Here is a 22,310-nt window from a genome sequence, read left to right as displayed (position 1 = left end):
CGACTAAAGATAACTCCCAGCTAACAAGCCAGGTTTTCTCTGAAATCTATCTGGGTTAAGTTCACTGGTCTACGCTCATCCCCTGGTGCTGCATGAGTGTGTTGCCATTCCTTAAACAATATGAAACTATTGACGATGGCAATGTCTATGAAGTGGAAAAAAAGAGTCTTCCACAACTTCTGAGTTTTTTGTAGGATGTCATAAGATTGATTGTTCGGTCTGACCTATCAACACTGCACATATTTTTGTTATAATTGCTGATGACAGTGGGCTGGAGGGCTATTTCTTTTTTCCAGTCACCATCCTTTTTACAAACCTAGTAATTTTGGTTGAGCCATTTGCATTGTGGAAAATTGAGAGGCATGTAACACTACGCGTGTCCTTCCACTGAAATACAAGTATATTCCTATCAGTCCTACACCACCTCATATCCCCACAAGCTATCTTGTGTGTCCATCTTTTGATGTCTTTAAATTCTGCAGGAAAAAGTTTACGATTCACCCTGCAGGTCCCAAAGGCATTAGTTCCCATTTCTAACAACTTAATCATAAGAGCTGGGTATGTGTAAAAGTTGTCAAACCAAACATTGTGGCCCTGGTCTTTGAATGGCTGCAGTAACGATTCAACTACTTTGGTGGCCAAGTTAGTGTCACGCCTATCATGACTACCAGTGTAAACATTAAAGTTGAGAGAATACCACAAGTCTGATGTTGCAATTACCCATAATTTAAAGCCCTACCGAGTAGACTTGCCCTTCGTATATTGTTTAAATCCTGACCCAACATTAGACTTGACCATACGTTCATCTATTACAAGATTTTGGTTTGGCTGAAAGAGCTGCTTGCATTTTTGTTTGAGGTGGTCCATAAGATAACACAACTTCCTAAGGCAATCCTGATTATCCTCTGTGGTAGGGTTTACAACATATAGAGCTGCTAAAAGAGCCTTGTAGCTGTCACGCGACATAAATACCCTCACCTACGAGCCCTGAAGTTACTTGGTTATACCCAATGATGATGGGAACCAAGTAGCATTGAAAACCCCATGTAAAAGAGTAACCCAAGAAATGTATCAAATTAATTGGGGGTCACCTCCATCCAAGCTCCTCGGTAGCTAGAATATGATGGACAGTTACATTAGGTTTGTAAAGCTGCATATCTCATTAACTACAGCCTGAGTAAATAAACAGCATGAAAAAGCAACATCATATTGGAGGTTGACTGGACAGCCTGGCGCATGCTACCTAAGTCAATACCAAATGGATGGCTAGGCTTAAATGGGAGAGGTTTTGGTGCCTATGAATCGATGTCAGAGTTGAGGGATAAGAAACAGAGTCATGGAAGCGTTTATGCTTTCTAGCTGACTAGGGACCTGTGCGACAATGGCTATCCATTCCCAAAATAATAAGAGTAATAGTGTTAATGCTACTGTGAGTATCAGCCATATGATAAAAAGAAACAAACCATACATACACATTCATATAAACCCAGTAGATAGTCTTGACTGTGGATCAGGCTCCATCTTATCCTCCATCTCCTCATGGTCTTCCTGCATAGTTCTTGGTCAAGCAGATCTTCCTCCTGTGTGCTCATGTCCTCATAAGCCATGTCCTCCTCTGCTATGAACCTAAGCTCATCAGTAGACTCCTCTTGAGGGTGCTGAGCAGAGAGCCATAGTCTCTATCCATCTCTACAACAGAAAATAGTACACAATTGGTAGCCAGCAGTGTGTTCTTCAGAAATCCGTACACTGAATAATCTAACCAGAATGTCCAACTGCAGACAGCCCTCTCACACTTTCCTTGTGAACAGGAAGCTACACACAATCTAAAATCATGTCTGTCTGATGGATTGGTAAGGCAATATGCTAAATTATAGAAAGATATCTACCATTTTTTTATTACATGGATAAATCAAGAAGGTAGTTAACTTATCTAACTAGCAGGCCAGTTTCCAGGCAGGTCTGAACAGCGTCAAAAAAAAAAGAAAAAACAAAGGTCTGACCAGCGTCTGCTCTCTGCCTCACATTATTTTAGGCAGATTTTTCACAAGTGACAATATTGGCAAAAAATTATATTTAGTTAGAAATGTACATAGTATTGCTAGCTAATGTTTATTTAGCAAGTTTCAAAGAAACTGCCCAAAAAAAAAGAAAAAAAAAAAAAAAAGAAGAAGAGGCTCACTGCTGAAGGTCACGGTTTTTATTTATTTATTTATTTTTTTTTTTCAGAAAAACAATAGCTAGTGCTTCTACAAATAAATGCTTTGTAAGTAAAAAGGTTTGACTATCTTCCACAAGTGACAAAATTGGCCAAAAATATTTTCATAGTTAATGAATTAAACTAGCTAATGTTTATTTATTTTAGTTTATTCTGTCTGTGAGATGAACGCAGACGGTCATGTCATTTTTTCCAGAAATAACTAGCATTACTCCTACAAATACATGCTTCGTAACTAAAACATTTTGACTTTCAATAGAAAATATTGACAACACATGTTAAATAACTTGTCTTACCTTGAAAGATCGCCTCAGTTTTCAATTTGAAGCAGTAAGTCCAACACTGTGGGTAATCTCCAGGGATAATATCTCTGGCTCTGCCCAGGCAAATGGAGGATGAAGACGATGACGATACATTTATTATTCACGCCCAGTAACCCCTTAACCAATCATATGTGCTATTAGCTTATATTGTCATGAGTATCTGGCAGTTTTCAGAAATAAAATCGGTGATTGGTAGGCGAAGATATTGAGACAGGAACCAAGGGAATAATTGTTCCCATATTTGAACGCTCCGGCTGGTAAGGGTTAAGACCCAAGGACTAGATATGATGAATGACGACTAGGAGTCAGAGATGCAATCAATTGAAAAATATTTTACTGAAGAATAGTTTGAAGTTTCACCAGCAGAAGTCAGCTTCACACTCACGAGGAGTTCATAGGCTGCCCTCATACATTCTCATTACAGCAACAATTATAATCTCACACAAGACACTAAGCTACATTATCATGCCATGGTTGAATGATTCTGATTGGTTAAGACACAGATAAACTTGAAAAATTACCACAAATGGGCTGTTAGCCAGAAGAATATCAGGACATCAGTCAAATCCCGGTTTAGGCACAAAGTGACCCACTGAGGTCACCAATCTGAGGTACTAGATGCCAGTTTGTCCCATCAGATGGTCATCTCACTTCCCCTGGGTGCCTGTTGTTCACGTCAGGTCCTGTGGCAAAAGAATAACAGAAACACACACTCACAGATACACAGCTTCTTCAAGGTTGGATTTGGTCAATCTCTAACTATATCAGTCCCTGCCTTTCTATGATGACCTCCATGATGAGCTTTCTCGTTCATGTAGGAATCCTTATACTTCCCATGTCTTCGTTCCTCGACGTCGACATATTCGACTATCGTGGGTGCTGAGACACGGGAGTATTCCACGATGCTGATGGTAGAAGAGACATTGCGGGTTATCTCTCACCTGGCTCGGCATCATCTCTTAAGGGACCCACTCTCCCCACATAGCTGTGCAGGACCACCTCCACACTGGTGGGGAAAGCTTATCAGGCAGCGGGTCAGGCTGGTGCTGCCCTGCACACTACGGCAGTGTTGCAGGCGTACCAGGCTGACCTGTTGAAGGACGTGCGAGCAGTATGGTCGACGATGAGGCTTTCGCAGAGCTTCGTCTTGCCACAGGTCTGTCTCTCTGGGCGACCAAACAGATGGCTCATGCCATTGGCCGGTCTATGTCTGCTTTGGTCAGCACAGAGAGACACTTATGTCTAAACCTTTCGGGCATCAGAGACAAGGACAAAGTGTTCCTCCTCAATGCCCCGGTTTCGCATTCTGGCTTATTTGGTGATGCCATGAACATGGTTATCACCAGGTTCCAGGAGGCGAAAAGCCATGAGGAAGCCTTCGGGCAATTCCTCCCTCGCCGCACTCAGGGGTACGGGCCGCCGGCCACCCAGCCCCGCCCCGGTCCTTCTAGAAGGGAGGCTCAAAAACAGAGCATGGCGAATCGCATTCCCCTCGCAGAGACTGGGGACCGGCTCATTGCCCTCAGCAGCCCCAAAACAAGACCTCAGGGCAGTTATTTCTAAAAAGAAAACACCCTGACGGTTTTGCACCCAGCCTTGTGGGGGTAGCCCCCCCTTGGGATGGCGACTGGGGAGTGGAAACTCCACCCCGAGGTTGTGGAACAATCTGGTTGAGATTTCACAGAGCAGAAGTGGAGCTCTTCACCTCCCAACAGTGTCACCCAGCCTGGTCTGGACGCGATGGCACATACATGGACCAGAATGCGCCTGTATGCATTTCCTCCAGTTTCTCTGTTCCCGGGAGTCCTGGCCAGAGTTCGCCAGCAAGGGTCCTGCCTCTTACTGATAGCCCCGCTTGGCCGAACAGGGTATGGTTCTCGGAGATAATGTCTCTCCTCGACTGCTCGCCTCGGGCGATTCCGGACAGGAGGGACCTTCTGTCTCAGGGGACGATACCTCATCTCCGGCCCGAATGTGGAACCTTCATGTTTGGCCCCTGAAGGGTACCAACTGCGGGACACTGGGCTTTCACTTGAAGTCTCCCTCTACTAGAAGTTATGCCAATAAATGGGGTGTCTTTGAAGGATGGTGCAGTGCACATAATGCAGATCTAGTTAATTGCCAGATTGCTTCAGTTCTGACTTTCTGCAGGAAAATTATCAGTAGGCACATGCCCTGCCACTCTCAGGGTTTACGTGGCCGCACTATCGGCTTGCCATGCCTTGACTGACTTGGTGCCATTGGGGAGACATCCTCTGCTTGCTAGCTTCGGCCATGGAGCCATGCAATTGAGATCTCCTGCTAGGACCAGGATCCCTTCATGGGACTTAGCAATAGTCCTTTAGGGTCTGGTTGAGACCTCCTTTGAACCTCTAGAGCAGGGGTGCCCACACTTTTTTGTGTGATGATCTACTTTTAAATGACCAACTCAATAAGATCTACCAAGTAAAAAAACACAGTTTCATTTAAAATAAGAAAATGCTTGTTGGGACTACTTCATGTATCCCTACATGGAATTCATCTTCTAATTAATAAAAAAAAATATATAATAATGTTCAATGTTGATATCATTCAGTTTTAAAACTAAACCCAAAACACCTACTGCACAATATATTACAATAGCCAGGGCATTTACCTTATTCTGATGACTTGCACTGAATGGAATTAGACAATTTTGCCTAATCCGGGCAGTAGCATCACAATTTTATGCTCTGTTTTATATATATATATATATATATATATATATATATATATATATATATATATATAAAAGGCATATAAATGTTGCTTGGATATTCATTAGGTAGATACATACTGCTTGTGGTTCTTGCCGATCTGCAAAAAAAGTAGTTTGCCAGAAACATGTTTATATTCTCTCTTAGGGCTGTTTGAATGGGCTTTTGTCCTTGAGCATCATTGCTTTTCTCTGGATTCCAATCATGTTAAGTCTATTTTCACTGCTTGCTTTTCTCATGATATTTGTTCCCCAGTCTCTATTATCTCTTGTTGCAGTTCCTCTATCATATCTGTTAGGTCACTCTTAGGTGTAAATCTTTCCCTTGATATTTTCTTACATTCTTCTTCTTGCCTCTCTGTCATCTCTTATAGTTCTTGTGATAATTCCTGATGGAAACTTTCTTCTATTTCTGCCTCATCCCTGTCATTTCACATTTCTTCATTAATTATTTTGTGTTTATCATCCTCTATTTCTACCTTACCTCATATCTACTGTTCCTGTTATGACAGGCATCTACATCTCCCTTTTTTTTGCTACTTTGCTATTGATACTTATTATTAAAGTACAGCCATGGCCAAAAGTATTGGCAGTGACATAAATGTTGTGTTTTGCAAAGTTTGCTGCTTCAGTATTTGTAGATTATTTTTTAACATGTTTCTATGGTATACTGGAAAACAGTGATAAGCATTTCATAAATTTTAGAAGGCTTTTATTGGCAAAAACATTTCATATATGCAAAGAGTCAATATTTACAGTGTTGACCTTTGTTCTTCATAACCTCTGCAATTCACTCTGGGCCAAATCCTGACTGATGGCGATCCATTCTTGCCTTAGTGCTCGGAGTTGATCACAATTTGTGGGCTTCTGCTTGTCCACTTGCCTTTTAAGGATTGACCACAGGTTCTCTATGGGATTAAGATCCAGGAATTTGCCTAGCCACGGATCCAAAATTTCTCCAATATGTAATGATCTCCAAACCACTTCATTATCACTCTTGCCTTGTGACATGGTGCTCCATCATGCTGGAAAATGCACGGATCATCACCAAATTTCTCAAGGATCTTTGGGAGAAGTTGCTCTTGCAGGACGTTTTGATACCATTCTTTATTCATGGCAGTAATTTTGGGCAGAATTGTGAGAAAGCCCACTCCCTTGGATGAAGAGCAACCACACACATGGATGGTTCACTGTTGGCACGACACAGGACTCATGGTAGCGTTCACCTTTTCTTCTCTGGACTATAGATTTTCCAGATGTCCCAAACAGTCGGAAGGGGGCTTCATCAGAGAAAATATATTTGTACCAGTCTTCTGCTGTCCAATCTTTGTACTTCCTGCAGAATTTAAATCTGTCCTTGATGTTTTTCTTGGAGAGAAGTGGCTTCTTTGCTGCCCTTCTTGACACCAGGCCATTGTCCTAAATTCTTTGCCTCACTGTGCATACAGATGCACTCACACCAACCTGCTGCCAATATTGAGCAAGCTCAGTATATGTGGTGACACAATTCCGTAGCTGACCTCTCAGGAGGAGATGGTCCTGATGCTTGCTGGACACTCTGAGATGTCCTGAAGCCTTTTTCACTGCAGTTGAACCTCTCTCCTTGAAGTACTTGATGATCCGGTAAATGGATCTTTCAGATGCAATATTCTTTGCTGCAATTTCCTTGCATGTGAGCCATTTAGAATCAAAATGATGATGGCCGCATGTCTTTCTTTAGAGGTATCCATTGCTAACAAGAACACAATGATTGAAATTATTTTAGCTGGTCATATTGTGCCAGGGCCAAAAAACAGTGAAATTTGGATTTTTTGATAAAGTAACACTGTAAAGGGATCGATGGAAAGGAGGAAGCGAGAACCGGCTTGATAATATAAATAATATTTTAATAATAAACAAAAGACAAACACACACACATCTCTCTCTCTCTCTCTCTCTCTCTCTCTCGCACAATCCTCTGCAGTCGACCTTTATCCCTCACTGAGGCTTGATTAGCCTAATACGGGACCGGGTGTGTAGGATCACGACCCGGCCCCGCCCTCCACATTCACTTTTTTGGCCAATGAAGCTTTTTGCAATTATTTAAAATGCATCTGATCACTCTGCACAATAATCTAGAAAAATGTGAATCAACACCACAACAACTGAAGCAGAAAACTTTGCGAAACACAAAATTTATGTCACTGCCAATACTTTTGGCCATGGCTGTATGTTTTATGTATATTGTACCCAGCTTGTTTTTATTATTAACCTAACCTTCACCAGGCTGGTCAGATGAGGATCACTAAAAGTATCCGACCCCTGACTTCCCCAGGGCTTTTTCTGTGTTGAGGACTTGTCATAATTTTAAGGTATTTTCTTAGTCTTTCTCAGGTATTTTAAAACGATATTTACTAGTTTTCAGCCAATTCCTTTGCTCCTAACCAATGTGAATTATTCTCCATCCAGATAATGTCTCCTCTTAGGCTAATTATGTCAAAACTCCAAAGCTCGTCTTCAGATGAAAGGGTTCAAGAAAGTTAATGAGGGTCTTCCTTTCTGCTGCATTCAAAATCCCCCTTCCCCTTTTTCCTCTTTTCCTTTTTGCACCACATTGTCCATAAATTAATGAAAGAAAACACTTTCATCAGCACACCCAGCCATACAATCACAGTTTAGTCTCACACACATACAGCATAGCACAGTGTAGTCAGCGTAAGCATAATACAGTTAATATAAACACAGCACAGCCAACTAAGCCAAAATACAAATAAAATTAAGTAAATATTATAAACAACTCAACAGACTTTTCAACAGATATGTACACTATATACTTTAACTATCACAATACGGCCAATGTCAAGTTGGCAGACAAAATTTGCATGCCCCTCCCCAGGACATACGGGTATAAAGGGAGCAGGTGAGCGAATGCCAGACAGGTTTTTACTGAGGAGCCCAGAATACAGTTACGGCGCATTACAGTGGTAGGGATAGTGACGTGGCAAGGGGAACACAATGTCTCATTCCTTCCATTGGGGAATGGAGGTTACAACAGTACCCATGACGTTCCCCTTCTGTCACTCACTCGATGTTGTGTTGATTGTAGTGACAAAAAGGGTCCCACTTAAAAAACGCCATGCACTAACCCGTGTTACGTGGCTGCCGAGCCAGGTGCAAGCAGGCTGTTGTGTGCTAGAAGCAGCTGGGTCAGCTGCACGTAAACCTCCCCAACACCCACAATAAAAGGTGTCATATACCACTATTAGGTTCCCCGTACCCATATGGAAACAGGCGGCATGACTTGCATGGGAGCCGGCCAACCGCGGCCTTTTCTCTCTCCATGTTTCTCGTCATAGAGTTAAAAAGCAGGGCTATCTTAACGCTATAGATGTGTCGGGGAAGGCGTCCTTTTCCATTCCTATTCTTTAAGGGGGAAAAGGCCCTGTGGAGACCACGACCTGCCCAGACTGGGGGGAGGTAACTTGTGGCGAATACACACGGGGGTTGTCAAGCCACCCATGGACATGGTGCGGTGGTAGATCCTGCCTGGCAAGGGAGGAGTTGGTACAGACACGCTGACCAGGGGGCAGCAAGGACTGCCCAAGGGAGACACGGGACCTGCCAGCGGGGGGACCGTACCATGGCAAATACATCACAGGGAGTTGCCTGAAGCGGGAACTATGCCTGTGGAGCCCAAGTCCAATACGGAGCACTCGACTCGTGGTGGGTCTGGCGGCAAATTCCTCCACTGAATCTACGGCCAGAGGGCTAGGGAGGAAGAGCATCCAGGAAGCGAGAGCTTGCTGGCTAACCTGGGAAAGAAGGCGCACAGGATCTGCTTGGTGTAGGGCGCAAGGTGCAAGCGGAACACCTGGTAGGGTGTTCCGTATTACGGAAGGTGCCTGGGTGTGATAGGCTAGGGGATAGCATCAACAACCCAATGAGCTAACCTCTGTTTGGAGACGGCGTTCCCTTTCCGCAGTCCGCCAAAGCAGTAAAAGAGCTGCTCAGAGCATATAGAGCCCTGTGTGCCGTCCAAATGGGTACGCAAAGCACGTACCGGACACAGCAATGAAGAGGCTGGGTCTGCCTCCTCCCGGGGCAGCTTTGCTTGCAGGTTCAGGACCTAAACCCTGAAGGGGGGTCGTAGGAACCTTGGACATGTAGCCCGGTCATGGTCTTAGGATGAGGTGAGCATAAAGCTGACTGGTAGAGGGAGCTCTGGCTTGGTTGATTGTGTCTACGACTGTAGGTGGTAGACCACTATGATGTTAAATGTTGGACAAAACAGCGCAAGCACATAAACACAGCGTGCAAGTGAATTACAACAGTGTGAGCATTATGACACAGTTCGCACGTAAAATGTAAACCTGCACACTGCAAAAAATGATTTTCTAGACAAGTATTTTTGTCTTGTTTTCCTGTAAAATTATCTAATCTTTCTTAAAACATGATTTATTTACTTCTCAAGCAAAATGGGATAAGATATTAAGTCTTGTTTTAAGATAAATCAGACAAAATTTAGTGAACTTTAGACTCAAATCAAGAAAAAATAAACTCAATTTAAAGAGAAAACAAGTTTATTTTGCTTACCCCATTGGCACTCATCCCGAGCTCGGACGGAAGCAAACAAGCGTGCCGGGGGCAGGTTGTTAGTGGTGTTTTACCTGGCAAAACCGAGCCCATCGCCATCCCCGATTCACCTTCAACCCCAGCCGGTTCGTCCTCAATACCGTGGGAAGAAGGAACGACGTGGGGGTGGCTGAAGTTCCCTGTCTCTCGTGAGAAAAGAAAGCCACGACCATAGAACATAAACCATTCATTAAACGCTGCCTGCGTGTGTTCGCAGTACAGGCACATGAGACAGCTTTTATGACCGTCAGAAGTGGAGTCCATCCTATATTAACTGCAGAAGTTCACATAGATACAATTGTCCTTGTTAATTGACTAATGAAGGGTTTTGTTGGTAACTGATAGTCTATGTATTCCATTTCAAGAGTGTAGTCCATCAATAGACAGAGGTGATGCAGGAAGAGATCAGTGAGGGTCATTGCAGTTTAATTTCGCCTGTAATTTAGGTGAGGTAACTTACTTCTCTGTCTGCTCATATAAATGTAAAACATCATAAGAAAGTGTTTCACCGCTATTCAAATGCACTTTGGATGGCATCATTTATATTAACTGTTTTTCATGAAAGGACTAAATATTAAATTAAACAAATGACAATAAAATGCAAAGTAATCTCTTCAGTAATCAAAATACTTTTTCAATATAACTATTCTAATTACCAATTCTTTAAATTGTAACTGCAGTGGAATACATTTACTTATATTTTATATTTTAAATACGTATTCCCGTTACATGTATTCCGTTACTCCCCATCCCTGCATATGCATTGTATATTAACATATACAACTTTTGATTTTAAAAATGTATTAGTTTATGCATAAGTATTGTTCCTAGTTACATCATGTCAACTAATGTTGTTAACAACTGTTAACAAATGGACCTTATTGTAAAGTTTTACCAGATAATGCATTTTTACAACAGATGCAATTATGTCGTAAACCAAATTTAAATTAAGTGCATTTTAGATGCTCTTTTTTTACACACATTGCTGTAGGCATAAAGTGTTACTTTTTGTCGTGGTTTTCCCCTGCAAGAAATTAATTATTGAAATCTCAAATAGCATATGTGTTGTAAAGAAATGGAGTATGACACTTATTTTCCTAAAATGAAACTGAAAAGGTTTTCCTCATTAGCTTCAATGATTTTTTGTCTCACACTGTATATTTTTTTAATGTGTGAAATACCTTCCTCCATCAGGAGAACATTCCTACAAGGAAAGTTTATCTGATGCATACTGTCCTTGGCTTACATTAACAATGGAATAGGGAAAAATTTAAATTTAACATACATCTGTCTAAATGTTCAGTATGCCTATATATGGCGTTAGAAGTTGGACAAAACAGCTCAAAAACACAGCGCGCAAGTGAATTTCAACAGTGTGAGCACCATGATACAGCTCACACGTAAAATTTAAACCTGCAGAACTTGCAAATCACAAACTCCAGCACAAAAAATATGATTGTGCACACAAATTAACAAGTCTCACACACGCACAAGATATTTTCTGCACACACGTGAGTTATTTTCTGCACACAAGTCAGTTTTGACACTCAGGGGCGGGGCCCAATCCTTTCTGTTAACAAATGCTATTGGCTGCTGACCAAATACTGTATTGATTGGCTGCATCTCTTCGAATCTCTCGTGATTGGCTGTTGTTGGACAAGAACAGACAGAAAGTAGGAAGGATGATGCAGACAGTAAAGAGGTTATGGTTCTTTCTAAATTCCTCCTTAATTTCTTGTAGCTGTAAGATGTTTTGTGCATACACACACACACACACACACTTACATATATATATATATGTATATATAAACGCACAAAACATCTTACAGCTAAAAGAAATTAAGGAGGAATTTAGAAAGAAACCATAACCTCTTTACTGTCTGCCATCATCTGTTTCCCAATCTTCCCAGTTCCCTCCTTTGTAAAAATAAAACCCATTATATTAGGAAATCACAGTTAGTGAAAGAGAATGATAAGGGTGGTATCAATGCCTTGGACTTTGAATACATTTTTGGGGCATTTACGTGTAAATGGTTGAAATCATACTTACTCTATGTGATAGATCTCTAGATTTCTATTTAATAAAATAGGTGGGCCTGAATTTCTTTTAAAATGTGATTGAGGTATCTAAGATTCCTATTAAATTATCAAACTTCCACAAACAACTTCTCCAATACTGTAAAATTATATTTACCCCATGGATCCACCCTATGGAATAACAGGTTCATTACAATTAATATGAAATAATTGTTTAAAAGTGATTGGTATGAAAAGGGTATTGTGGTTTTGAATGATAAATTAGATGATAATGGTAACTTTTTGGGACATTTTGCATTTTTGCTCAAGTATAATCTTAACCGCACTTATAGAGAATATAATAAAATGTGTAAATCAATACCGTTATTACCATTAATCCAAAACACACAGATGTATGTGAGAATAAGACTTTCACCAACCTTACCAAATCTAGTAATTAATGAATGTAATTTACATTACAGAAAATGTTATAACAAATGTATTTATATAACTAAATGTTTTTGGATTATAATAGAGGATTGTGTGTACAAATTTCAAATATGAATGCCTTGTCCATAGATAAACCACATTTCAAATACATCAAATGGCCAATTTCCCCTAAAGTCAAAGAGACTCACTTTAAAATGATTTATAAAATATATCCGGTTGCTGATTTTCTTAGAAAGAGGTTTAAATTGGAAGTAGATCCCTGTGTATTTTGTAAGGCAGCTGATGAGACTCTGGAACACTTGTTCTTTGTATGTCCTATGGCCAAAAGCTTCTGGTCTGATTTACATTATTGGCTGTCATTTAAGATTGATGACATCCTGATGTTTGACTTATCACAAATTCTCTTTTATATGGATCCATAATGTAGATTCATCCCTTTCTGATTTGGATAATATGATTGTCCTCATGGGTAAATATCATTCATTATAGTAAGTGGAGATATTCGAAGCCTTCTTTTTCATGGTTTATGAACGATTATAAATTGTATTTTCCTCACTGAAATAAGTCTAGTAAAATTGCAAGAAAGATGTGTAGTGATATATCCAGACAATTGTTTCGATAAATATCCACTTGTATGCTACGTCTAAAGGATGCTTTTATTTAAATTTTTTCTTTAATATTAAAATTTTTTCTCAAGCCTTTTGATCTCGAGACTTTTTATTTTTAAACCAATACCCCCTTGTTGTTTGCTTTTTGTTGTGCAGTATTGTGTAGGGGACGCTTTTCTTTCATTTACACTGACAATAATTGTATTGTTCCAATTGATGTATATTTCTTATTTCTCCACTAAGAGAGTTTTGTATGTTTTTTTCTTGTAAAAAATAAAAAGTTCCCGCTTTCTGTCTGTTCTCGTCCAACAACAGCCAATCACGAGAGATTCGAAGAGATGCAGCCAATCAATACAGTATTTGGTCAGCAGCCAATAGCATTTGTTTACAGAAAGGATTGGGCCCCGCCCGAGTGTCAAAACCGACTTGTGTGCAGAAAATAACTCGCGTGTGTGTACAGATCTGCGCGCGCGTGTGCAGAAAAGAACTCGTGCGTGTGCAGAAAAGAACTCGCGCGTGTGTACAGTTCTGCGCGCGTGCAGAAAATAACTTGCGCCTGTGGGACTTGTTAATTTGTGTGCACAATCATATTTTTTGTGCTCGAGTTTGTGATTTGCAAGTTCTGCAGGTTTAAATTTTACGTGCGAGCTGTTTCATGGTGCTCACACTGTTGAAATTCACTTGCGCGCTGTTTTTGCGCTTGCGCTGTTTTGTCCAACTTCTAACGCCATACCTATACAGTATAGTAAATATTATTTGACCAACATTTTTTTTAAATAAACCGCTATTTTGGCTAGAATAAAATCATTTAAATTGTTAAAAATATAGCATGGGCATTTTAGACCACGGTGTGAATTTCAGACTTTTTTTGCCTAAACATTTACTGTGCACTGTCATCCAAGTGAAAATAACATGGCATGTTATATATACATCACGATTTGTGAATTCAGGTGTCTTCATCCTCTGCTGCACAATTGGTCGTTTGGTCGGTTTAATTTTATAATGCAAATAGCTCCAAAAGTTGAACACCTCCTATAGGAGAAACTACTCTAATCTTGACCAGTCTGATTTGTAAACGTTTTCATAGCAATGTTTTTGTCTGATTCAGATCGATTGAGGAGGATAATGAATGGCACCTGAATTCACAAATCGTGAAGGAAAAACATGCAATATTATGTACATGTCTACAGAACAAGGCAGATTTATATCCAAAAGACACATGCATTTCAAACCGCAAACTATCTTTCCTGCAGTAAGTTTTAGGTTAACATTTTCAGCCTATAGCTACATGAGGAAACAGAAATCAAGCAGAAAAATGCACACATAAAGGAAAAAGGCTCCTTTTTGGTTACATACCTCACAAGTTTGTTTTAGCCAGTGATAAACATCTCATAAATGTTAGTAATAAATGCTCAGTTTAATATTTGTATTATTGGTCTCTGTGATCAGTAGACTATTATTCTATATGTTAAGACAAAAATGAGAGATTAAAGACCTTGAAAGTATTACTCTTTGCTAAGGATGCTTCGATCAATTGGCCACGATCGGTATCAGTCGATATTCACGTCTTATGACTCGATCGGTGATTGGTAATTTTGCCGTTGCAAAAGAAGTGCAGCTCCTTTAAGATGGTATCACATAGTGTGGGGAATATGGGCATAGAGTTTTAAGAAAACAAACTTGATTCAACAGTTAAGAACGATGCAGTGGGAGAGGTATGGCTAATATGAAAATGTTGTGTTCTGTAGGCCTACTGTTAATGTGGCGTTTCATGCAAAGGGAAAACAGTGTGTGCTGTTTTTATACTATCCTTATTATTGTTCATAGTGGCAACTTCTCAGTCTCCACCGTGCACATGCATCTCAGTTATAATGCGAGTTACAAGATGTAGTGTAATTCAAACATATTAAATACCTCCCAATTAAATGGCATTAACAAAACCTGTAGATTCCATAAACATGCACTCTTTATTACCACTTTCCTTTTATCTCTTGCCCTCATGACATGAGAGAGCATGTGTTCCCCTCATTAAAGTTCAAGCAGCAACAAGAGAAAAATGAACTATTAATACAACCATCCAACTAAATGAAAAGGCAGGGAATTTATAAATATAATAATTATTTATACAATATTAAGATACCATAATGTGATGTATTAAATATAATGCAAAAATAAAAAATAGAAATAAAATTAGGAATAATAATAATTATATGAAATATAATTAAATAAATACAATTAAAACTAATGACAATGAATCAATAACAAAATGTCACATTAAGTGTAATTGCACCTATGGGTTATCAGTTTGTCTTCAGTTTGACACTAAGCTTCATTTATTTATAGGACTATCTACCTTAAAATAGAGAATATTTTGTTAGCCTTTACTTGCGTTTACAAGCTTTTTTAATAAGCCTTTTAGACTTTTTTGTCAGCAAAAAACACAAAGTGTTAAGACAATTAAATGCAAAAAACAATACTTTCCAGTAATGATTTATATCATCCTATCTGCTACCATCAAGACATACATGCACTGTAACATACTGTACAGATGTAAAACACATTTACATTTCCTGCATTTATTATCTGAAGCAAATGTTAATATCTATTATTTAAAGCACACTTACTTTATATACTAATATTCACATTGATCTTCAAGCCATTAATTTATCTAATATCTTAAATTAAAGTGTTTGATATTAATGGATGACACAGTGTTTTTATATGGTATATACGTAGAAATTAAATCGACCTGTTAGTTTAATATGTAATATGAAGGAAAAAATCAACCTTTTCTGGAGGAAATACAAACATACAACAATGGATTACCAATTACAAAAGCAAATACCCATTTAAAATTGTGGTAAAGATGTTGATTTATTGGGGTGATCGATTGAAGTAAAATATGCTTACTTCTGCACAGCTGTCATCAGTTAAAATATCAAACTAATATCTTAATTATTAAGCTTTGGGAAAGATTACACTGCCAACTAACCTAAAGTGCACTGTCAAGAAAACTATACTGATTTATTTAGTCTACAATCCTTTTTACCAATTTGTAACATTCTGTTTAACATTTATTACCAGAACATATTATCAGAAACACATCTACTTGGTGTGTAAGACGAAGAATGTTTTTGCGAATATCAGGCAAGTTTAAAGCATAAACGATAGGATTGAGGATGGGTGGTACAATAAGAAACACCAGTGAAATAACAATTGACAGTGCTATAGGAAGTTCCACATTCACAATTCGACTCAAAGTGACTTCAGAAACAATGGCAATTGAGAAATTTAAAAGGATCACTATGTGTGGAACACAAGTTTCATAAGCTTTGCTCTTGAAATGTGCTGAGCTCCTTTGACAAATTCTAAGAATTTTCACATAAGAATATAATATAAAACTTAAAGGGATGACAACAGTTGTTATCAGTATGAAAAAGCCCATAACATTATTAATAATAGTGTTCGTACAAGAGAGCTTGACCATTTCATAGTTGTGGCAGTACACCTTAAACAATCTGTTACCACACATTGTCAATCTGGCAGTTAAAAGAGCACTAGTACCAATGGAAACCATTGAATAAACTAAGCTTATAACTAATAAAACAGTTAGAACCCTTGGAGTTATTATGTTGTGGTATTGTAAAGGTTTACTGATTGCAACAAATCTGTCAAATGCCATTAACATTAATATTGTATTCTCATTTGCTGCATACGAGAAAATGACAAAAGCCTGTAAGATACATGCTTCACGGGAGATTGTATGTGTATCAGACAGCAAGTCTGTCAGCAACCTTGGGAAAAATGCAGCTGTACCATACACAGAGTTGATGGACAAACATGAAATCAGAACATACATAGGCATGTGCAGTGTCCTTTCCAAGCATATTGTAAGAAAAATTAGAGCATTAAAAAATATTATAGCACAGTATAGAATAAATCCCAAACAGAATAAAAAATATCTTTTGTACCCAATATTTTCAAACAAAATGAAGTAAAAATATGTTCCATTTTCCATCACTCAAAGGGTGTCTTCATTGACCTGAGAAAAAGAGTAGAGGACATTCTTATGAATTTTACAATAAAAATGAACAGTTTTCATTGTTATCAGCTTGGAATCATTTAAGTCTCTAAAATGCTATATATATATATATATATATATATATATATATATATATATATATATTTAAATATAATGTGACCATCAGAGCTACTATGATATATTCAGTCAGTCTACATAAGCAGTATTGCAGTTCAAAATATAAAAAAAAAAGAACATTGTCATGTTGTTGAAAACTGTGGGTCACAGCTCATGGTAGTATTTTTATAGCATCTAACAAGTCTCAGATGACCTTTCTCTTGTGACGTATTTTGCATAAAGAACACAAACCTCTCTTGAAGTGAGAGTTCACCTAAAAATAAAAATTCTCTCATAATTTATTTACCCTCATGCCATCACAGATGTGTATGACTTTCTTCTGTTGAACACAATCAAAGATATTTAGAAGAATATCTAAACTCTGTAGGTCCAAACGATACAAGTGAATGGTGATCAGGGCTTTGAAGCTCTAAAAAGGAGATAAAGTCAACATAAATTAATCCATGCGACTCCAGTGGTTTAATCAGTGTCTTCTGAAGCAATCCAGTTGGTTTTGGGTGAGAACAGACCATAATATAACTCATTTTCACTATACAGCTTTCCATGGCAGGCTCTAGGCACAGTCATGATTTCAAGCTATGACACATACGCAGAGCCTAGTGCACTATAGGAAGTGTAATTCAGCTTAAAATCACGATCACCAAGGCTGTCAAGATGGACAGTGAATAAGGAGTTACATTTTGGTCTGTTCTCACTCAAAACAAACTGGATTTCTTCAGAAGATATGAACTAAACCAATGATGGATTATGCTTACTTAATATGCTTTTTGGAGCTTCAAAGGCCTGATCACCATTCACATGCAATTTGCACCAACTATAGTAATTTTACAGTCTACATTTAGGTTTAAATAACAACAAAATGAAAGAAAAGTATAATTTTTTATCGACTTACTTTAGCTCTTAACAATAATGCACATTTATAATGCATTTGGTCCCACTCAAGCAATGTAAAAACTAATGAATGCACATTTTTGATGCATTTAGACCCACTCGAGTGTCACTTAGGACCCCCAAAAGAGAGCTTGAAAAGTAGGCAAGCCCTGCACATCTGCCTGAAACACCAAGAGGACTGTATAAGCAGCTATATATAATTTATCGTCCGTGTAGTTTTTGCTGTTGTCCAGTTGCAATTTTGGGGAAGAGACAGAGTAAGGAATATTTTTTTTATTTCCTTTAATTTCTCTTTACATCTTTATCAATTTGAGTTAGTATTTGTACAATGATTAGCATCCCCTAATCATTGATAAATAATGTTAATGTAATTTATTTTTGCTGTAATAATAACAAGACTGCACATTAACCTGTGTTACCCTGTCAGCCATCAACACATCCTTTTAATAAATTTAGAGTCCTCAAGCATTTATGATCAAAAGATTATGTTTCATTACAACACATTACACAGTGCATCATTTAAATTAGATACATATAAATTCCTATACATAGCATACTCTTGAGTAATTATTTATCATGTATCGTATCATAAATTATTCCCTATTCCAAAATTTGAATTCGTATCTGCTTATCTGAAATTCCTGCCTGTCTGCTGTCCTTAACCTGTCCCTCGCTGTGATATAACTGTCCATTGCAGATAAAATCATTTCCATGAACACTTTTAATATCTTCATTGAACATAGACTTGTATAACAACAAATATATAGCTGAATTATACTGGGAAATATAAATGGGTGCTTACACAATTGTAAGATATTAAAGGCCCTGATATACTTTGCAAAGTGCTTTTTTGATCTTTGCTCTGAGCCAAAAATAAGGCTGAGGATCGGCAGGCCTTCCAGAGCTGGCAGGCTCAAGGTGGATCCTCCGCCGCGACCCCATCGAAGTCATCGAAGTAGCCGCACATCCTACTCTCCAAGATGGGCCCCCAGGACGAACTGGAGGGGTTCGTGGGCATTTTCGAGCATTAAGCCACTGCCTCCGGCTAGCCACGAGCCAAGTAGGCCCTCCACTTGCTGCTGCTGCTGCTTCCTGGGGAGGCCCAGCTCACGGCACAGCATTTACTACCTGAGGACCGCCTGGACTATGTGAAGCTGAGGACCACTGTCCTGCAACGGGTTGGCCCCACCCCAGAACAGCACTGCCAGCAGTTCCGCTCTCTCACGTCGAGTTAAGTCGGCTGCCATTTGCGTTTTCCCAGTAGCTCCGTGATGCCTGCCGAAAATGGGTGCTAGCCAGAGAAGGCCCTGGCTTGAAAGATGTTATCGAGCCGATGGTGCTGGAGCAGCTAACTGTTTGCCTGCCCAGAACCATGGAATGAGTCCAGTGCCATCGCCCCATGTCGGTGGATGACGCCGTCCAGCTTACTGAAGCCCACATGGCGGCCTACCTGGAACATTTACATTTACATTTATGCATTTGGCAGACACTTTTATCCAAAGTGACTTACAGTGCAATTATTACAGGGACAATGTTCCCCTGGAACAACCTGGAGTTAAGTGCCTTGCTCAAGGACACAATGGTGGTGGCCGTGGGGTTAGAACCTGTGACCTTCTGATTAACAGCCCTGTGCTTTAGCCACTACGCCACCATTAGTATTCCAGATCTCTCTCTATCTTCCTTCTCCTCCTCCTCTTGCCCCTCCTCCTTCTCCCTCTATCCCTTTACACACTCCCCGGAAACGAGAGTGGTGCCACCCAAACAGGCACCCCGCGTTCGTTGGCTGTACTACGTGCCAGTTCCCTCCCCTACCCCTCTCTGCCTAGGCCAGTTTGCCACATTTTCAGGGAAACGAGACACGTCCAAAGCATCCAGCAAGGGAGGTGGAGACGTGGATCTAGGTACCCAACATGCCACAGACTGACCCCGATCGAGATGTTAACATATATATGGTAGTGACTACCGTTATAACATTTTGAGGAGTAAAGCATAGAGTGAAGGCCATGGTTAATTCCCACCTCACCCATCCGCTGATTCTGGGAACCCATACCTCTACAACCCTGGGCCTGAAGTAATAGTGGATGAGCAACAGTTTCCATTCAGAGGTACATTTTTATTTTCATATCAGTAATGTAAGTGATTTTCACTGTTTATTTTTTATTTATTGCTGTAATATAATTGATTTATGTGATGGTTTTCTGTGACACTGATACTAATTACTGATAGTAATCTCTTTTGTCAAAAGGTCTCTGTCCTTTTCGGCAGTACATGTCCAGCAAGCCAGCAAAGTATGGCATCAAGATGTGGGTGGCCTGTGATGCACAATCCAGCTATGCTTGGAAGATGCAAGTCTACACAGGGAAGCCAACCAGTGGAGGCCCAGAGAAGAACCAGGGGATGCGGGTTGTGCTTGATGTGACAGATGGATTGAGGGGGCACAGTGTCACGTGTGACAATTTCTTCACCTCTTATGAGCAGCTCCTGAAGAGGAAGATCACCATGGTTGGCACAGTTAGAAAGAACAAGCCTGAGCTCCCCCTGCACTCCTCGCAAACAATGGGGAGAGAGGCCTTCTCATCAAAGTTTGCCTTCACCCAACCACCACTGGAACAAGATCAACCCTAACCTGGATGCCTGATAAGCAGAACAAGAGGAGGGTGTTCCTGGAGCAGCTGGGAAAGGCACTTGTAACCCCACACATTCAAAGAAGGGAGTGCCTCCCCCAGACAGCAGCCTCTGCATCGCTTGTGAAGGCTGTTCAGGCGGCTGAATCTTGTCCTGATCCACCTGAGGCTGCAGCTGGGGCAGGCAAGAGGAGGAGATGCCAATTCTGCCCCTCAAAGAAAGACTGTAAAACAAATACTATGTGCTGCACTATGTGAGAAATACATCTGTAAAGTCCATGGGCGCACATTGCATACTGTCCTACATGAACTAATTAGAGTTCGTTTTTGTTTTGTATCTATTATCTTATTTTATTTTTATTTATTGTTGTTGTTTATACACCTTGTGGGTGAGGGCAATGGTTCGAAAAATGGGTGAAGACTAGTATTTTGTAGTTGAATTCCTCATTTTACAGTATAGAAGAATATATCACTATGTTGCCAAAAAAGTTCAAGACTGTTATTGTTTCCCTTCAATAGCACATTTCTGCAACTTTCTTAGGCTATACAAGTGCTATCTCTTGCTAAACAATTCATGTTTACACCTATGCAGTACCTTTAGCAATAATAATAATAATAATAATAATAATAATAATAATAATAATAATAATGAACCTCTACTTTAGTAAAGAAAACATTTATGACAGGTGTGTTGTAATAAAAATGAGTGGTGTCCACTGATTAAATTAAAGAAAAGTCTTTCTGCACTGTGAAGAGGTAAAACCCACATATTCACAAAGTTTGTGATGAATGACAGGTTGTGTCAGGAATCAGACGAGGGCAGACGAGGAGTGAGGCTCTACATGCAGCTTCTTTAATGAATGAAACAATACAGGAACAAACAAAACATCCACGTGGGGAAAACAAAACATAAACATGAGAAACATCCACGGAGAACACAGGCTGGGGGAAACATCCACAGAGAGCAGGAGAACACAAATAATTAGAATATATACCAACATCTACATTCAACAATCGACAATGACTGAACAAAGAACCAGGGTTTAAATACAGAGACACAATAATGACAAAATGACAATCAGGTGTGAACAATGACACAATGCTGGCAGTGATGAGGGCCGGGAATCATGGGAAATGTAGTTTGTGACGGTGACACGAGAAACATGGGGCAGACAACAAGGGAATCGTGACAGGTTGTTTCTTCATGCAAAATAGATTTGGGGTTTAAAATTCAATTAAGCTGCTTTATTTTAGGGGTTTGGTGAAGGTGGGTCATTTTTGACCCTTAGGACAAGGGGAGTATATAGAATGTTAAGACTACACAAGGGTTAACAATATACATGCAAGATATAAATAAACATATATTAATACTTTTTTAACATCAGATAAATGTTTCAGTGCCCTAAAACCAAACCAAACCATACATCATTGAAATACCTTCTGATATACACTCTGTAATTACCATCATCTATATAGAAGTGTTGTACATGAACTGTGGGTCACAGCAGATGCTAGTCCTTTTATAGCATCTAACATGTGTCAGAAAACCTCTCTTTTGTGATTTATTTTGTATAAAAATAATGGAAAGTTACAACACTTATATGAAGAATTAAGGCTGCCCTGGGGGTGGGGGAGATGTATGCACTATTTATAACAAATACAGTGCATTCAGAATG

At 39.5% G+C, this 22,310-nt stretch overlaps 1 protein-coding gene across 1 annotated transcript; it reads right to left on the bottom strand.

Annotated features, from left to right (window-relative positions):
- Window positions 1–16,027: 16,027 nt before the first annotated feature.
- LOC127629712 (putative gustatory receptor clone PTE03) lies at window positions 16,028–16,978 on the bottom strand. The gene has a single exon (XM_052106929.1). The coding sequence runs from the start codon at window positions 16,976–16,978 to the stop codon at window positions 16,028–16,030; it is 951 nt and encodes a 316-aa protein (XP_051962889.1).
- Between the last annotated feature and the right edge of the window lie 5,332 nt (window positions 16,979–22,310).

Source organism: Xyrauchen texanus, chromosome 36, assembly GCF_025860055.1.
Source record: "Xyrauchen texanus isolate HMW12.3.18 chromosome 36, RBS_HiC_50CHRs, whole genome shotgun sequence".
NCBI lineage: Eukaryota > Metazoa > Chordata > Actinopteri > Cypriniformes > Catostomidae > Xyrauchen > Xyrauchen texanus.
Note: the sequence above shows the minus strand (reverse complement) of the source record. Positions and strands in the feature narration are given on the sequence as shown.